This window comes from Labrus bergylta, chromosome 10, assembly GCF_963930695.1.
Source record: "Labrus bergylta chromosome 10, fLabBer1.1, whole genome shotgun sequence".
Classification (NCBI taxonomy): domain Eukaryota; kingdom Metazoa; phylum Chordata; class Actinopteri; order Labriformes; family Labridae; genus Labrus; species Labrus bergylta.
Genome location: NC_089204.1, coordinates 23,711,422 through 23,731,251, shown reverse-complemented (window position 1 = coordinate 23,731,251; position 19,830 = coordinate 23,711,422). Strand labels below are relative to the sequence as shown.

At 40.6% G+C, this 19,830-nt stretch overlaps 2 protein-coding genes across 2 annotated transcripts in view; one reads left to right on the top strand and one right to left on the bottom strand.

Annotated features, from left to right (window-relative positions):
- Positions 1-1,385: 1,385 nt before the first annotated feature.
- Positions 1,386-8,131, bottom strand: slc25a16 (solute carrier family 25 member 16). Its single transcript, XM_020648123.3, has 10 exons — positions 7,829-8,131; positions 7,534-7,650; positions 6,099-6,191; positions 5,881-6,014; positions 5,628-5,691; positions 4,656-4,777; positions 4,490-4,556; positions 4,161-4,323; positions 3,963-4,031; positions 1,386-2,865 (listed from the first exon to the last, which is right to left on the bottom strand). Exons 2-10 carry the CDS (start codon positions 7,616-7,618, stop codon positions 2,709-2,711), a joined length of 954 nt encoding a protein of 317 aa, XP_020503779.1. The 5' UTR covers positions 7,619-7,650; positions 7,829-8,131; the 3' UTR covers positions 1,386-2,708.
- A 1,434-nt stretch (positions 8,132-9,565) lies between these two features.
- tet1 (tet methylcytosine dioxygenase 1) overlaps positions 9,566-19,830 on the top strand; it is a 31,165-nt gene continuing 20,900 nt past the window's right edge. Inside the window, exons 1-2 of the mRNA XM_020648095.3 lie at positions 9,566-9,889; positions 10,506-12,819. Of these exons, the coding sequence (XP_020503751.3) occupies positions 10,699-12,819 (2,121 nt within the window). The 5' untranslated portion in view covers positions 9,566-9,889; positions 10,506-10,698. The remainder of the gene's footprint in view (positions 9,890-10,505; positions 12,820-19,830) is intronic.

Sequence of the window (19,830 nt, the reverse complement as noted above, 5' to 3'; positions counted from 1 at the left end):
AACTAGTGGTTTCCGTTTAAAAAGATGGACTACAAGTATGTCCGTCATGGCAAATTAAAACACATGGTTTTAAATAGGGCAGTCTAACTGTATTTTACTCATAATGTGGAAATGAAATACAGCAAGGACCACATACACCTTTCACACATGATATTTAACAGTCAAATCAGGGCATGGCATCAGAAAACAACAGCTAGTGTATTCCAGTTCAGTTAAATAAAATGCAAATGCATCACATCGTCAAACTGTGGTTTTGCAGTTGGATCTTTAACATCATCAGTAACTGGAGGTCTGCACATATGATAGTCACAGTCTGCTTCAGATACACATCCAAGTAATCCACTTCTTCCTTTTCCCTCAGTTAAGAACATGGTGTAGAGTCTGAGAATGAGCTCAAATTCAAAGGAAAAACCACAGACACAAGGGTTGTTACTGTTTGAAGGAGCTGATGTGTAATGTAGTTCAGACAGGGCTTATAAAAAGCAAGGCAAAGGAAATAAAACTGAAAAACACTGTCAATGTTCAGTCATTCTCAAAGCTTTCAGTCACATTGAACATCAGGTGGTGGGGCTACATATCAAACTATTACATAACATCTCCTCATATACATCTCAATCATTTCCTTCTTTTATCTTGTCTTTGCTGCAATGAGCCGCAAGAGCAGAGCTGATGTCGGATTGATAGGACACAAAAAAAACATCTATAACAGTGAAAGATCACATCAGACAAACACAAATCAAAGAGCAGCAGTTATTAAACGCTCGTGCACAGAGCAGTGCTGTTGATGAATGAGAGGCAACAGCTGTAGAAATTCTGATGAAAACTAGATTTTGTGACCACACGTTGACTGCCTTATTATCACTACTGATGGTATGTGCCCGGGCATGTAGGCACTGTTGGATACTTTGTTAGTTAGTTAGTTAATAATTAAATACTCTGTGATAAAGCTCTACACAAAGCCTCTTATTCATCAACAAGATGGAGGATTTTTAGACTTTTGTTCAACAACACCTTCTCAGGAAGGGCATTAAACTCTTCGGTACCAAACTATTAAAAGAAAAAAGCTTTCAAAGTGTTCAGTAGACTATTTTCCAATGTGAAGAAGCAGCAGATCACAACCTCTAACAGTCTGAAGGGTTCATTAATATTACTTAATACAAAGAAAAGCAGCAAATGTTTGACAGTTTTGCTTTAAAATAGTTAAAATAATTTGATCTCAGCTGTCTTTGGGTGAGAGGCTGGTATGCCACGAGGGGATATTGAACTTTCTGCATGCAGAAAAACTCAAAGGAAATCATGGATGTCTAGTAAAGTAAGACTTTGAATTCAGAGGAAGGCATAAGGCTGAAGAAAAAAAAGACCAAGCAAAGAAGCTGAAGCAAACGTTGGCAGTGAATTGAAGGCTTTATAGTAAATATTGTTCAGCCTTCCTTACACGTAAACTGCAGACAGACAACTTGCTTTAGTTAAGCAAAATGGAAGAAATGATAATCTTAGAAGTATTTCATTAGAGATTTGTATGAATGATGTGTGCAGCTCTTATAGTAAACTATAAAATGTATATCCAATGCTGCCACCCAGTGGCAACTGGTCGCTAAATCAATAAATAAAAGACGAGAACGCTACAGTGATGATGTGCAAATTTCTCCTCAGTCCCTACAGGCAGCTTCATACCGAGCTACATCCATATTCATTTAAAAAGCTTTCATCTTAAACACTGAAAAAGGAAACTGAACATATCATGAGTCCAGCATCAATCGATAGCATCAAAGCAACAAACTAAACATCTGAGTGCACATTAACTGACATAAACAAAATATCATTCTGCAGTTAAAAAAACATTCAGTAACTGCTCTTATCAAGGTTTGGCAATAAAATTTTCAAGTTGCCATAAACAAAAGTTCTGTGCTCTTCTGTTCAGTCACTACATCTGTCAGCAGGTAAACTTCTGAATTTACTGCATCTCACATCTGCACTGAAATGTAAAGACACACTGAGTCCTGAATAAAGAACTACAAATCATGAGCTTATTGTCAAATTTCAACACGTCATCACCCACTTTTTAAGGAGAAGATATGACAAACAAATAAAAGTATGTTCATACGTAGGGGTGATGCAACTCACCGAGTTCCCTTTTCGTAAAAAAATTATAATAATAAAAAAAGATTAGAAAGAAACTTTTCATTTAAGTGTTCAACAAGTGTCCATCTTAAAATCAGTCATGAAATCAACAGAAAAAAAACATATGTGTTTGATGTGAATCAGGAGGCTTCCATACAATCAGAGGTTTGCTAACTTTGCTAGAGTGCATGTTATGGCTCCAAGCCATCCGACCAACAAAGCAGGTACTACGATGCCACTTCCCCCACTGTATCCATGGTGACACTAATGTCGAAGTCGCTCAAACCCAAGCCACTTGTTGCTGGTATATCTTTTGTTAAGAGCGACGAGTCACAAAAGCGAGAATTAAGCGGGAACGACAAAGAGAGCGTCTCTCTGTCTGAGATCTAGTCTCACTTTTTCAGCTCGCAACGACTCCCCTGGTGCCTTCAGTGAACTCAAGGAAAAGGCAGCTCCAGCATAAAAGAGTATAGGACATTTTGAGGAAATCTTGGATCACTGTATGAAGGAAGCATTAACGGTCGATCTGTTCAATGACTCAGGGCGTTCACAGGCCCCGGCTTCAGACTTGAACGTTTGAAGAGCGGTTAGTTCAGGTGGAGGACCTGCCTCATGAACTCATAGGTGGTGAAGGCGATGGCCTGTGAGGGGACACAGCGGATGTAGTTGAGAGAAAGGCCTCGGTACAACCCCTTCTTGATGCCATACGTATTATACACATATGAGAGAGTGTTCCTCATTGTTCTGTTTGGGTGAAAGAAAAGAAAGAAATTAGTCTATATTTAGAATGATTTAAAAACTGTTAATAAACACTTGTTATGTTTTATATTTTGTTTTGGCTTAAAGTGGACATGTTGTGTCCTGTGATCTATTTTAAACAGACTTTTTTCGAAATGTTGTTTCTTTCCACAAAGCAGAATGATATCAAGTTTGTAGAGCTGAATAAAATATGTACTGAAATGTAATAATAATAAATGACTACCTCAATCTTCTATGTCGTAGCTAGCTCCTACTGTACCATGGTAACTGTACAGAACAAGGCAGCTGTTTTTACCCCGCACATATCTCGCCCTACATTACAAATGTATTCTTAACTGTTGAGTAAGCACATACTGCAAATAACCAAACAGGACTCACAAGTGATTTATTTAAATTCAGAAGGTTGAACACAAAAAAAAAACCTCATGGATTCTAAAATAAAAGGATGAAATTAATTCAAGCTGTCCCCAAATCCTCTAATTTTTTAACGAAGCTGCTCATTACCCCCTCTCTTCTCAATTTGTCTCTTTCATGGATTTGCATGATTCACATGGTTCACATTTTCCGGGCGGAAAATTCAGAATTAGGGATTAACCTAGAAAATCACTACCAACTACTCAACTAACTCTGTATGCACAGCGGTGAATGACTAAGTAGGCACAGGGTAAGCCTATTTAAAGTCCAAGGTCAAAGTCAACTTTATTGTCCATTTTTCCGTACTATGTAATGGACATACAGAAAAGTCCAAAAATATTTTCTGTCCAACCCATGGAGGAGAGTATATGCATGCAAGATAAAACAATGACACATAAATATAAAAGACAAGTTCTTTGTCTATACAATGAGAGGTGCTTTAAGTGTTCCTGATGAGAGGAGGTCGGTACTTGTGTATAAAATAATGAAGCCAGAGTATTACAGTGCACACTTATAATTATATTATAATTGTCCTTTGAAAGGTTCATCAATAGGAGAACAATTTATCTCCAAAACTCCCTCAAATCCTATCACATAAAGACACTAGATGGCTATCCAATGGCAAAACACAAGTCTAAGCTAACAGTAAGCTAAAAGGTGTTACTTACGAGCATTTCTCAAAGTCTGGGAGCACGGTTCCTAATTGCATTCTTCTCCGCGCCACGTCCAAAGGGTACCTAGTAAAAAGAAACACAATATGTCACGTCAACCATCCATAGATCAGTGTAATTGACACAAATTCTACCACACACGACAGCTCATCAATTATTTGAGCCATTAGCTCTAATCGTGTTGGCTGCACTTACGATATCGTCTGAGCGATGGCACCAGCGATCCCTCCACAGAGCAGGTTAACATGGGCTTTCAGTATCAGGACATCGGGGTTGTCGGAGGAAGGTTGTCCCAGGAGATCAGGGAAGTGTTTCAAGCCGAGGCTCTTCAGTGTGCCGAAGGTGAAGAATGAGAAACCTTGGGGACAAACAAAAAGAGAGAGAGAGTTGTAGGCAGAGGAGTCGAGCTAACTGAACACAAAGAGCACTGGCAGCTTGGGTAAGGGGCTAGTTTGTTCATTACAATATTCACAATGATCCTGGAGCTTTGATATAAAACTATCCAACATAACCTTCATAATCACCTGCATAGGGGGCCATTCCAATAAGTGTTGGAGTGAGTCCCCTATAGAAGCCCAAGACGCCCCCCTCCTATACAAAAAAAAAAAAAAAACAGGTTACACCATTTTGATGAAATGTTTGCAAAGAATGTGTTTGTCGCTTTGAGAAGTAAGAAGACGAGCAAACTACCTTAAGGTAGATGGTGTGGAAGGCATTAATTATTCCAGTGTAGCGGTGATACCCTGTCACCTGGAAGGCCAGTCTGGATCGGATCATGTCCAGAGGATAGGTGCATATCACCGCAGTCATCCCTGAAACACACAACAGAAGAACAAAGGCTGTAGAAAAACACAATTGTAACTATGTTTATTATTGATGTAAGGGCATGAAATAATGACACAGTGTGGACTGAGGCTGTGTTTCATTTGATTAATTTCTCTATTTCTTTTCACTGTGTAAGATTTCACAGTGTGCAAAGACAATTGTGACAACTGTATGAATGACGAAAGTATAAATAAATAAATGTTGGGAGAAATGCATACAATAATGTATAAATAAATAAATAAATGCATCAATAAATCTATAAATGCTGAAAACAATACATCAATGAATAAATAATAAATACACTTTGTTAATGAAAAAGGCTATTTATATATTTTTACATGTATTTATTCATTTATTAGCGTATTTCTACAGTTATATATGTATCAATGCATACATTTCCACATTAATTGAGTTATTAATTTATTTCCGTATTTTTACATTTTACACATCTATTTATTTCTGTGTCCAGGTTGTAAGAGGAAAAGTATGTGTAAAATTGACCAATCCTACTTCAGTAATGTTAGGACGGCCCACTTAATTTACATATTTACTTTTCCTTGTACAACATGGACACAGAAATACATAAATAAATATATAAATATATGTATTTATATATACATTTTTATATGAATTGTTGCATTTATTTATATATATATATTTATTGTTGCATTTATTTAATTATTTATACATTATTGTATGCATTTCTCCCAACATTTATTTATTTATACTAATTTTTTGTCCCTCATGATTTGCTGATGAAGTCTTATATATATATATATATATATATATATATTTTTTTTTTAGGATTGTCACTCCTAAGTTTGAAAGATAACTCACCAGCCATAGATCCTGCCATGAGGCGGTGGATGTGTCCTGAGATCCCAATATGTGTACTGAGCAGCTGTAAAGGGAAAATATTAGCTACAGTTGTATTAATAAAAACAATGCACAGGTTAAAGGGATTTAAAGCAAACAGCCTTTAGAGTAACAACAGAAAGGCCGATCACGTTTCTCTAAACATCCTCCATCATCAGTTTAACAAACGCCCTGTTTTAAAGCCCTGCTGTTCATATTGTAAGAACTTGTTTACCTTTTTATAATTGTCAAAGGCCATGAACTGGATGGCTCCATAGGGAAAGATCCTGATCATCATAGCCCCATTACCCTTGTACAAGCCAAGGTAGCCTTCTTTTTGTGGGACTGCTCTGAGAATGGAAAACACTCCTGCAAAAGAACAATCAGAAGTTTCACTCATCTGACACACGTGTTAAAAAACAAACTCTTATTTGCTTTTAGGTGTTTGTATACCAAAGTGTTTGTAATGGGGGTTCTGGGCTTGAAGAAGAATCTTGACTCTGTCCAGAGGAGCGATGGTAGTCTTGGCACAACATGCTGCCACACCTTCAACAGAAGCAGAGAATTAAATAATCAACAAATGTATCCTTAAATATACGACTTAACCCAATTAAAAGTGAGTTTCAAAATAAAACAGAGGAAAACAAACAAGCAATAGCACACACTTGATTAGCTTTTTTTTCTTTGATAAGAATACAATATGGCGGGGCGCTGATGGCGCAGTGGTTAGTGCGCGCGCCCCATGTATGGAGGCTGTCGTCTCAAGCGGGCGGCCCAGGTTCGCTTCCCACCTGTGGCTACTTCCCGGATTTCATTCCCCACTCTCTCTCCCTGATTTCCGACTCTATCCACTGTCCTGTCTATCCATTAAAGGCACAAAAAAAGCCCCAAAAAAATCTTTAAAAAAATAAATAAATACAATATGGCTCCATAAGGAAATATCCATATATATATATATATATTGTTTTTCATCCTAAAATTCATTTAAATATTTTATCGTCTGTTGTAAAAACTAATTTTGTTCAATCAGGCTTCACATGTAAGCTTTTCTTTTCTATTTAAATAAAGAGAGAGGATTTGATCCAAAAGAAGGACAACAAACGAGTCAGAAAAGCTTCTTTAAAGCTAGGGCCTGCAGACTAATCTACAGTTAGATAGCTGTTAACCTACTACACCTGTACATTTAAATCACGGTAGGACACCTGTGCAGACAATATCTGTGTTGTCAAAGGAATTAGGAGACAGTGTTCCTCTGGTAAAATCAGGACTTAAAGCAGACAGAAAGGCTTAAACCAGTATCTTTAAATGTCAGAGTCCAGCTTCATCATAGACCTGTTGTTATACACACACACACACACACACACACACACACACACACACACACACACACACACACACACACACACACACACACACACACACACACACACACACACACACACACACACACACACACACACACACACACACACACACACACACACACACACACACACACACACACACACACACACACTCCGAAACAGCTTCTACCACAGAGCGGTCTTGGTCTTGGTCTCACCCCCCCCCCCCCCCCCTGAAGCTCCCACTCCCTGGACTCAGAGCCCCCCCCCCCAACTCTCAAAATACCCACTGGAGTCCTGTATAACTAAGTGCAATACATTTATTCTATACCTGTCACCTGCAAATTAATTGTATACTATATGGTATTATTTAATTGTATTTCTTATTTGAATATTAGGTTTTAGTATTTGTATATTTGTATATTTCTGATATTAGGCATCTACAGACTTGCTCCAACAATATTTCGTTGTACTTGTACAGAGACAATAAACACATCTTGTAAACGTGTGTGTCGATCCACAGACTGTAAATATTAAGATCTTACCTCCAGCTAAAATAGTGCGAAGCCAGTAGTAGTCCCTCTTTGCACGGGTACTGCTGATAGCAGAGACAGCAGCCTCTGATGTCATCCTTCCTGCTCAGGAATCTGACACATCCATGGCTGTAATATAAAAGACAAGAAGAAATAAAACTTTAAAACATCCCCTTTTTTCTTTTTTTTAATTCTGAGATACCGCTGCAACACATGACTTAAGAGTCATCACATTTTTACAGTTAGTTGTTACATCCAGAAGACAGATAAAGCTGGCAAACAACGACAATCAGAATGAGTCACTCACAAGATACTGCAAGTAGCAGAGTGAAAGGTCGTTTGGTTGATATCAGCTGAACAAGATCCGTTTCTCCTTCGATGCGTCGTCAGGTTTCCTTCTTTACCTTTTACTTCCGCCGGTCGGGTCTTCTTTTTCTTTTTCTTTTTTTAAACGCCAATTTACCACCTACATCAATTTTGTACAGCAAAAGGAAAGATTCGTCGCTCAAAGTTCAAAACTTGACGTAACCCGTTATTACGAATGAATCCGAGGCACTTCGAGGCTCATGCAACAACATCCGTGTCCTTCGCCCGTCAGGAGGAAAACAGTCGCATGTTTATGACGTTCAATGACGTTGAGTGTGAAGGAGTGTGTCAAGAAACGGACTTTAAAATTCCTCAATAATAATATTTAATTATTGTGTGCGGTTAACTCAATTGTTTCATGTCTCTGGTATTATTATTATTCATCATCATTATTATTATTATTATTATTATTATTATTAATAACATGTACCAACCAACTGATTTTGGAGTCCCATGGTAGTCAGAAACTATTTTGAAATATAGATTTAAAATTATTAAATAGAAGTAGGTCTACGTCTTTGATTTTTACAATATTATTTTTTTGGTAATGTGCCAACAAAACCAGAGAAGTAATTCTAACTGTATTCAAAAGTATACAGTTTATTTGCAAAGTTGATACTCACAACAGTTACAAGAATTAGAAACATATTGACAGGACTGTCTCCTGAAAGTCCTATGTTTACAATCATTTTGTTGGAAATAGAATATTTGTTGGTTTAATGTCTTCATGTGTTTAAAACATTTATTTAGAAGAATAAGTTGTACACCTCTGTTTTTAAAACGCCTGAAATTGTTTAAATGTAGGGCATGTTTACCTTAAGTCAAATAACATCAATTATAAATAAGTTCAAGTTATCTTTATTAGTCAAATGCACAACATAACAGGCAAAAATAAAAAATAGTATAGAAGACAAGAGTAAAAAGAGTAACAACGTACAGAGCAATTAAGAACCAAAAGTTTAAATAAAACTAGAATATATGTACAGTATATATATATATATAATTATGCATGTACAGAATATATATATATAACAATAAATAAATAATAACAATAAATAAATAAATAAAAGTGTTAGACAAGACATCATAAATATTGTTTTTTTTTTTTTTAAAAAGGACAGACATAGCCCTAATCTGGAGATATAATGTCAGACAGCTAAGAGTAATATAATTGAGAAGTCGGTTGGTTAAATTCATGCTTGCTGTTATATTATTTACTATTTACTATTTACTACGGTTGATTTAGGTGTTATATAGAATAGTACTACCGAGGTATGACGTACCATCATGCTTCCCGCCCTAGATGTGACGTCACTGGATAGCATAGGATGATATTTCACTTCTATGAATATAATCAGAAGCATCGTATCTGTAAGTAGCTGTAACATGCGCTTTAAATTAAGAACACGCACGTATTTTTAAATACGAATAACGCAATGTGTTTTCACGATAACCTTCTGATGAAATAAGTAGCATTAAGGAACAATACAATTCGTACAATTTTAGCTTGTCACTTAACTGGTTTATGTTTCTATCATTATTAGCGCCCCCCAGTGTCCCCTTATTGAAACGCAGAGCAGCTAAGCACCGGAACACACAAAGCCGGCTGAGAATCCAGTCCACGTTTTCTCCTCCTCTTTCCCCTCTAGTGCCGACGACGAGTTTTTTTTGGCCAGCGGAGACCATAGGTTGCGTCTGGTGGAGGGAGAGTGAGCGGGGCTGCCCTGAATGGATTGACATTAGAGGGATTTACATTTTTAACGGGTGTCGTGCTCCGTGAAGAACAACACGGTGCACGTTGTAAAAAAAAAAAACAACCAATTTCGCCTGATGTTTGTCCATGTTGGTGCTTTTATCATGTGCATGTGTCATCATCGTCGTGAGAGGATTGAACTTGCCAGCAGCAGTCTATATTTGTCGAGGAGGGAAACCAATACAAGGTCTCGCTGTCTTGCTGGAGCGGAGTATTATTAGCAGTTCAGACAGTGCAACTGTCTCTCTGGTATGTAAAGCATTTCTGCCGTTAAACGTGTGAATAAAAACCTCACGGACAACCAAACAACATGTAGTTTCAAAGCGCTTAAAGACGACAGCGGTCAAGTGCGAAATTATAATAATAAACAGCGACGTTTCACGCAGTCTTATGGTTTTTACACGGTAATAACCCCTCTTCCGCCAGGCACATAGACGAAAACAGGATCCGACCTCCGGCTGGAGCCCACTTCTCAGCGTGCCTGCCCTTTAAATTGTTAAAGCCGTGGTAGCAACACAGGAAGCTATAGTTTTTTTTTTTGTTTGTTTGTTTTTATGTAGTTCTTCGGATTGATTTGTCAAAGTTTCACATTGTGTCCAGTTGTAGGCTATTAATTGATCTTTATTGTGTATTTATTGACGTCAACCTTTAAAACACTTGCTCGTCCTTGTAGATATTTCAGGCGGGGGCAAAATGAGATTTCCTGCAGACAAAGTTAACAAATTGTGGGATAGATTGATTGTAACAGCGTTATACTTTCACGTTATATTGTCTAACTATATCCTACCTGGTGGATGTTTAGGCTCATTATTACACTGAAATTACATTTAAAGCTGACACAATATTTTGTACTCTGTCTTTATAGGTCATGCACTGGAATTGCAGGATGACTTCATAATCCCCGTCCCCCCCCCCTCAAAAAAAAAAAAAAAAAAAAAAAAAAAGGAAGCAAGATTTTATAGGTTTTAAAAAGATAAAGTTGTATGCTGAGCAAAAAGTAAACATTCACCTTGCGCCCATGCCGGCTGCCAGAAACCATCCCCTCCACACCCTCAGCCATGCCTACTTCTACTAAACCCTCCAGGAGACAGACAGCTGCTCAGAGAAAAAATGTCCAAAAAGTGGTCAGCACCAAGAGGCAAACCTGTAACTCAAACAAACCTAGGGGAAGAGCCGCAGAGAAGCCGCAGAAAACACCTCCAGAGCCCAAAAGGTTGCCAGCGAGGGCCAAGACACAGTCAAGCCGTAGCCCCCGTGGAAGAGGGGTTCGTGAGCCTGCTAGTCAGAGCCCTGGGAGGTCACCTGGCAGAGTTAACCATGCCTTAAGTGTAACAGGATCTGCAAGGCTTAGACGACTGAGCAATCCGCCTGAACCCACTGGCCAGCTACAAGACCCCCCAGGGCGAAGGAAGTCTCTGCGGGGCACACAGGTGTCTGTTACTCCCTGCCAGCCTCCTAAACCATGCAGAGGGAGAAACAGGAGAGTGGGCACAGGGAGAGGCGCAGCATCCCAGCATGGACATACAAGAAACCAGTCATCGAGCGTCAGCATCAATGATTCAACATCTGATGGGGAACATGAGAAATTGGACATCTGTGATGCAGAAGAAATGGTTCCAGTTGCTCTAAAAACGGATTTTGTTGTTCCTGCTGGTGTCAGAGATAAGGGTCTTTGTGTGAGTAACGCTAAAGAGGGCAGCCCTCTTAAAGCAGATTCACCACCACGTGAAATCACACTGGAAGACTGTGTGCAGGGCAGCAGTGACAGCACTACAGCCCAACAAGACAAACTGACTGTCCTTCATAACAGTGAAAGTGACCCGAGGTGTGTGACAGGGGCACCTGTGTGCGATGATGTTGATGGACTCTGCAGCGTGACATGGAAAGATGCAGTGGTGCAGGGCGGCAGCAAGGGAAACGACAGTTCATCCATCCTTGGAAATAAGCTCGCTCATCTTGCCAGTGATGATCAAGGTTATCGTACAGATGATGCGTGTGCTGTCCAACAAGAGGAAGCTAACGTGTTGGACTCGGAAGAGAAAAGTCGAGATACAAAAACGACAGCTGTCACCGAAGATTCTGAGGAGATAAATCACGAGAGAGGAGAGAGTTTCAAGGAAGAGAGACAAAACGAGACCGTCGAAGAGATGGAGGAGATAGTTGAGGGTCTGAGTGATCGTGAGAAAGAAGAGGGAGGACAACATGATGAGGAGAATTATGTCTCCATCATTCCCGCCGACTCCGACCCCAGCACTCCAGCCCCTCAACCTTCACACCCATCCCCCCCTAACAATGGCCTGACAGCACAGTCAGAATCACCTGTAAAAATCCTACAGGTCTCCAACATAGCTACCTCAATTTCCACCAAAGCTGCCACCACATCAGAGTCGATTGACATAGAGGTTCTGAGTCAGGGTAAGACGGACACGCAACCTACATTTAATGGCGCTAAATCTCAATTGCCAGGGTGCTCAGCTTGGTCTGAAACTGCACCGAAGTTTCAGACTGTTCTAGTGCAACGAAAAACGCCAGTTATTATCCGTAATGACTCCCTTAAACCTATGAGCTTTAGGGATTCCCACCAACAACCAAGTCTAGACATCCCATCCTCGCAGGGAGATAGAAAAGCTTGTACACCAGCAGAGACACACACCAAAGATAGTGACTCTTATCCAGAGCAACGGGAGTGCAAGAGCAAGCAAGAGACACCTTCGCTGTCCCTGTCGGTTGTTCCTCAGTTGAACTCGGATGCTCTAACAGCTGCTTGCGAGCCAAGCAACAGCGAGGAAGGTGTTGTCTCAGTGCCAAAGATCTCAACGCCCTCACTGGACAGTAGCTCCACCAGCTTCTCTTTCAGCTCGGAAAGCACTCGTTCCTCTTTTTCTTTTGACACTGAATCAGAGGCAGGGTACGGGGAGACAATACCCTGTATCCTACCTGGATCCTGGGGGCCTGAGGGGAACCAAATGCCCTCCTGGGCCGCCCGGAAAACACAGAAGAAGGAGAGGAGGAAGCGGAGCAGGTGTGGGACGTGCGAGCCGTGCCTGCGGAAGATCAGCTGTGGGCAGTGCAGCTGCTGCCTGAACCGCAGGACAGGACATCAGATCTGTAAGCTGAGGAAGTGTGTGGAACTGAGGAGGAGGAGACCTTCATCCTCACTCACATTCTCTGCTGCTCAGGTGAGGCTTTAATTACTTAGAATGCAAGGTTTTTAGATAAGGACTTGAGTGGGACTACTCTGATGCGCCTATGCGCAGCTTAAACAGCTGATTAGAAGCAGCTAAAAAAGGTTGTTCACTACTGTATGGCAGCATATTGCTTTTGATCTCAGAGATTTCCCAGACGCCCACTGCTAGCAGTGACGACTGAGAGTTGTCTGAGCCAAAAGAGAAGCATTCACTTTCACATTGAGATTCTCTTTTTTTCAGTTGGTACTACAGATGTTGCGGGGCTTTACTCCACGGTGTCCTCTTGTTAAATGAAAGTGCATGCATCAAGTCAAAAAATGGGAACTAACTGTGTTTGCATTGTGTGTGTATGTCCAGGGTGTACAAGTGTAGAGAAAAGAATTTAGGTGTGAATACAAGAGCAACTGAAATGTTGATCATGTCCCGTGTCAGAGGGGAGGAACCTGTCACATGACCAGCAGCAGCACATGGTTGGAGGTTGTGTCTGTTTTTGTAGCTTTTTTTGGTTTATTCAGCTCCAAGCTAAGAAGCCAAAATGTGTGCCTCATGCGTTTCAGCTTGTGTTGGAGTAATTCCAAGAAGTTGTGTCCAAATCTGATTAAAGTAGGTATAAATTGTTATTAGAATAACTATTTTTCAGAAATGGTGTTAGGCTAAATTGTCAAAATCTTCATTGATTAAAGTGGTTTATCCATAAAATGTATTGACAGAAGGCTAATAGATCAATCATTGATCATTTTGGTAGAGGGGAATAGGAGCTCATGGCAGCAGCTGGAGCTACATAAGCATGAATATAGTTCAGTGCTGTCCATGTGGCTGGGGGAGGGCTCTGTGTGAACAACTGAGTGAGGGTCCATGTGGCTGTATGGTCGAGTGTGTGCAAGCGTGCATGCATGTGCCGGCAGTGGAGCCCCCTTAGAGCTGCAGCAGTGGCAGGAGCAGATTAGGGCTGATTATATAACACCTGCAGTAATAGTATTGACGACCTTTGAGCACTATTTCTGCGTAAGAGCAGAGGAGAGGGAGAAAAGATCAGGCCGGGAAGAGATTTACATACATATTATTTGGAATGCTTTGAAAAGTAGGTCAGTGTGTATGAGTGCATCTGTGTGTGTGTGTGTGTTTGTGTGTGTGTGTGTGTGTGTGTGTGTGTGTGTGTGTGTGTGTGTGTGTTTGTGTGTGTGCATGCGTGCCTGTGTGTGATGCAGACTCATGAGCAGATTATTGCATATAAGTGTAGTCCCTCTCATTCAAGCTGCAGAGCCAGTTGTTTCCACTTTAATCTTGGCTGACATCACATTGTCCAAAATCCAGTGCAAACAGCGTTGCGTTTGTTTGTAGTTTGAGAACAGGTTTTGGATGATTCTGTGCAACTGCAGGGGTGGAGCCTACACCTGGTGCTGCAAGGTTGCACAGGTCATCACAGCTATCATCATGTTGACTTGTAGGGGACATCTCCAAGTCCTTAACTTAATTCTCAATGCGTTATGGTGGATCAAGCTTTCCTCTTGGCTTGTATTTAAATTTCCAACTCAAGAAACCCCACTGTGAGGGCATATGAGTTTACTTTATGAGTAATACTTTGACAAACTGGCTTGCCTGTCTTGCTTATCAAGCTCACACACCCTCCCAACTAATGCTTCAAACCGCACAAGATAGCGGAGAAAAAAGAGGCAGAGGCCACAGAGGAGCTCATGTGGATTCTGTTCCTGGTTTTGCCACAGTGAGCTTCTAATGCTGGTGGGGCTGTGGTTTGGTTTTCGCCATCGGAATATAACATACCAGTAAACACACAAAGCACAGATAAAACAGTGTAAAGGTGATCTATATATAGAGACAAAATCAAAACACACAAAAAGCTGTTTCAATGCGACAACCTGAGAGCCCCAATGCTTTGTGTATGAGCATCGTGCATTCTTATTATTAAGCTTGCCTTAAATTGTCTGGTTTCACTCAACCTTGATGGCCCCCTCGTGGCCTCGCCTTGCAGTGGGCAGTGAGGATAAGACCTGGGAACTGGCCCTTAGCACTCACACGAATACAAGCACAAACATGCAATCGCAAACACACCAGAACCTAAACACTACAAAAGCTCCTGTATTTGGAGAGTGAATTTGACTGAAACGGTCCTGACATGTTTAGAGCTGTAGGCTACATAACTGACTCACTTTTTATGGACTAACAATGGACATGTCAGCACTCAGATAATGTTTTTAATTCACATCTCAGCACAAAAAGTAAAATCAACATTTCATTATAACCATCATCTGCCTTTGAACGACCAAGTGACCTATGACTGATGCCCCTCACTCCGTCAGTGCTGGCATTTTATTTGACTTACACAAGCTCTTAAATATCTCATGAAACACATAAATAAAGGATGCAAGATGTTGTTGTTTTCTTGCAGGTCAGATGAGTTCCATTGTCATCAGCTAAAAGTACTTTACATTTCAGTTTGTGCCATTCACTATGTTTCTACTGGATCATTTTTCAACATAACTATAATACTAGAATTGTTCCATTACTGAAACCAGTATACAATGCCCATGAATCTGCCTTAAAGGTGGTATCGTATACTGACAGATTTCACATTCAATGCACAGATCCAATGCAATAATTTACTAGCCCTGATTAAGAATTAACTTGTTTGTTCATCCCCATAACAATAGCTAACCCAGCAAAAATAAACATTTGGGCTGGCAAATACTCTTTAGATCAGCACAGAAGAATTGATTTCAGGTCAATTTCTAAGCAGACAACACGTCACACCGGTTGGAGGGGTTCCCGGTATCAGATAATACCCGTCTATGTATCAATATTAGCATTTGGAATGAAATATGCTATTGGAACATCTCTTCATGGTGTATGCTTCTGTCACTGTATTTATCAAGACCATGCACCTGGTAATGTGCACCGTAATAACATAGCAGAAGAAGCATTCAGTTCTGCACAGTACAGCTGCAGGTCAATCCTATACTTTTTCCAAATCGTTGGCTACATGCCTGTAAGCCTGCTCGCTCAGCCTCACTGCTCCTGCTATCTAATTTATCTCCAGCACTTCTTCCATTGCCCTTTTTTTTAACTGCAATGCATCTGTCAGAGGAGTAGCTGAGATAACACGTGTATCAGGAAAACACTTGCTGATCCTTCAAATAGCTCTCTGCTAGGGAGGACACCTATCAGTGACGGTTTGCTTTTTAACAGCTATTCAAAGCTGTGTTTTGTCAGCCTGCATGTGAAATACTCATCTCTGTATTTTTTTGGTTTAAAATGGGGATGTTCAATGCTCATACATGTATGGGGGTTTCGACCGTCTTGCAACAAGACACCCTCATTGTTCTCAAATGGAATCAGTAAAGGGAGCGTGATTCGTCCCGGCAGACGCTCCTGTCAGGTCTGACCTCCTCTTCTCCCTCCTTTTCACCGACACACGCAGCAGTGTCGGTCTTCAGCACTGATGGTTGTCATGACGATCTCTTTGTCTGGTGGTGGCCTTTGACCTGCCACTGTTGTTTGCTAGAGTACTCTCAGGGTCAAAATGAAGCTTAGTGGGGACAACCAGTAGACACACACTATTATTGGTTTAAGGTTTTGAACTGCATAACCTACATCCAGGTAATTGGGTTACTAGCCAGATTGTCCTGCTCATAGTGGGTCAGAAGGAAGCTAGGGATGTCTGCAAGGGCTAGAGACCTTAAGCATGGCACATCTATCTGCATTATCTTTGCTAATCAGCCTTTTCAGTCTGGTAATTGCGCATGTTTTTGTGGTACTACTTCGACAAAGTAAGCTACACTTTATCATTGGGACAGAAATTAAATGAGCCATGTTCTTTTTAAAATATGTCTGCCCTGTTCAATATCTGTTACACATACAAATTACAGTTAAAGGTATGCCACACATTTAAAGATACTGTGAACATTTTTTAGACACTCTTACACTAGAATGGGGGCAATAATTGGACTTTATACATATTTCAGGTCTTTAGTTCAGTGTTATTGTTGTCTGACAACAATCAGCCTAAAACTGACTCAACATTTCCTCATAGTGGGTCTAATCCCCTCGAAATCCCCTTGAAGGTTTGTAAACTGCACCAATAAAATTGGAACTTTTTTTGTCTTACCTTGAGTCAGGGTCCCTTACAGTAGGTACAGAACCATACCATACTGCACCATAACATAGTAAACAAAACCAAATGACTCAACATGACATTACACTTTAAGATATACTTTAGTCCAAGTAAGGACATTTCATTGGAATCTAATGCTGCTTATAGTTAGCTGCAGTTATCAATAAAAGAAACACTACATTTTTTGTATGAAGAGCTTGTATCTTTCTCTGAAAATAAAGTGTTGAATCAGAAACTGTACAGAGGAAGAAATTATGCAATTACAAGAGCATTCAATTGACTCTGCACTGCCATTCTGCAGCTAACCCTGTGCAGGCCACCAGTATTTGATGTTAACTAACACTGGGATGACAAAATATCATGAACTGTAATGAGCAACTCTACCACATAGTTATAATATGCAGCGACATCTACTAAAAAATGCAGGTATGTAATTTTATGTGCGATGTATAGCCATGATAGAATTTGGTGTGCTTGTCATTGAAAAATAAATCATCTCCCTTCACAAAAACAAGCACAGGTTCCCCCCACACAAGCATGTGGGCACTCTGGCAGTGAGCTGAAGGACGGACATATCCACACGTTTTTTCTGCTTTATTACGTCAATGAGTGGGACCGTGGGGGGGCAAGGTAGTGAGGAAGGTTCGTTAAATGTCAAAAACACCAACAGTTTATCAGAGCCAACTCATAATGACCAAGCAGAGTACGTTGTGCTTCAGCCCACTATCACCATCCAGCCTTTTCCTCAGCACAGCCTCACATTTCATTACAAGAGCTTGCCTCTGATTAGTGTTGGTTTGTGTTTTCTGTCAACCTGGTCCAAACCAGTTAAATTTCAACAACCCTGTGAGGCAGTTATCTGTAATGGCTGAAAGGTTTGGGCAGTGGTCCAGATTAAAATGCTCCTTGGACAAGAAGAAATGTCTGTTTTATTTGATTTGGGGCTCTGTTATTTGGCCAGAGCCCACCATACATCGGAACAGATGTAAGGCTCATGCTGTGCCAGATTTAAGACTTACATGCGACCAGAAAAGGGAGGCAATGTTGGCAGATCCACTAAGATGCTCTCCGTTTACCTTTCAGTTTTCAATTCTTTTTATTAATCGACAGTACTTCAACGATGTATTTTCTCATTTGGCAGCTTGTATGTGATTTAGCATTAATAATGAAAGATGTTTGCACAGTTAAACTTTCATACAACTAATTCTGCTCTCCTGAGCCCTCTTAGGTTCTTTGCATCTGTGAGTCTGTGCCATGTCCTGACTGTTGTAAGGCTCTAAGCACCCTGGATAAGCTTTGAAGTCGTGCCACTTGGTTTCTCTGGGTGAAAAGAAATCCTGACTTTGCCCCCCAAAAGAAATGCCACTCAAATCCAATCAAGGGCTCACAATGGCCTTCTTTTGGAGGGACCGGAGTTTAGTCATGCATCAACCTGGCTTGCCTCTTTTAGAATATGGGTGTTATTTGCTTGTGCATTCTTTGTCTTCATCATTGATCATCCTCTCAGCTCTGATTGTTTTAAACAGAAGTGTTGGCTTGAATAAGATCCTTTGGATTGAAGCGTTGCCCTGTTTAAAACAAAGTTACTCATGGGGAGCTGAACTTGGGTTCAGACATTTATCTTTTTTTAAAACTGAAGTGTTCTTAAAACTTCTTACAGTCCTGTAACCCCCCCCCCCCCCCCCCAGACATCGAGCTCCAATATTTGCATTACTACTGATGCTGCACCAACCTGTCATGCAATCTCACAATCTTGTACTTTAATTAAGTCAAAGACTCATCCGCCACCCAACTTTATGTTTTTGCATGTCCCCTATGCATTCATATTTCCTTTGCACTAGCCTATACATGCCACAATTTTGAAAAAAAAAAAATACTTCACGGTATACTTTTTGTAATCACTCTTTAATGCGTGCAAACCCATGTGCAGTCATATTGCCAACCTGCCAACTCAGCATGTTTTACCAGGACAAATTTGCGTTAGCCTCTTCCTGTCTCAGTGTTATAGGATCTGGGAGCCCTGCGCTCCCTCTGCCTGCACAGTGTTTGTGCGCCTGAGCATGTGTGTGTGTTTACATTAACTGATAGACTCACTCACCTTTGTCCTCTCTCCACTCCAAGGTGAAACACTTACATTTAGCGACTCCAACACAGCATGTTTGTCTTAAACCGGGAGGGGGGGGGGAGGGGGGGGGGGGGGGGCTGACAAACTACTGTCAGCCCTTAAATTGAGTCCATATGGATTTAGGGTGTGGTGTTGAATGGTGCACATATCCTTCTAGGAGTTTGATTTTAGTTTGTCATGTGTTTATGTGAAGATGTATTTTAGGGCTTTTTTGGAGAGACAGGACAGTGGATAGAGTCAGAAATCTGGGAGAGAGAGTGAGAGAGAGAGGGGCGAATGATATGCGTCAATTGAGCCACGGGTCGGATTTGAATCCAGGCCAAATACTTTGAGGAATATAGCCTCTATACATGGGCCCATAAACTAACCACCTGGCCACAACACTTTATATGTGTGTTTATATTGTGTCCCTAAAATAGCTTCACCCATGGGTAATAGACCATACAGGAAGTACAGAAGCTACAGATATACATGTTTGTAGAGGAGAAAGAGCATGCAGGAGAGAGAGTGCCGAAAGCTTTTTTGTGTAGACATGAAGTCGAAGCTTTGAGTCCACAGATGTTCTTTTGGAAAAGTAGCCAAAGTGTTTTATGTGAGTAGCCTCTCGGGTCTGCTGAATATGAGCCACACTGCTGTTTCCTCTCAGGTAACACACACATTATAGTTTCAAGGTTTTCTTCAATATAGCCAGCTTTTATACTGCCTCAGTACACATGATCCAAGTGCTAATATGGGTGTTTGCATATGT

Bases quoted from the DNA above. Each gene is read 5' to 3' on its own strand.
- slc25a16 (XM_020648123.3), bottom strand. From the start codon at position 7,618: ATGACATCAGAGGCTGCTGTCTCTGCTATCAGCAGTACCCGTGCAAAG. The intron at 4,778-5,627 runs GTGAGTTATCTT...TGTGTGTTTCAG, and splicing joins CATGGCAGGATCTATGGCTG to GGATGACTGCGGTGATATGC. The intron at 4,324-4,489 runs GTGATTATGAAG...TTTGTCCCCAAG, and splicing joins TGGAATGGCCCCCTATGCAG to GTTTCTCATTCTTCACCTTC.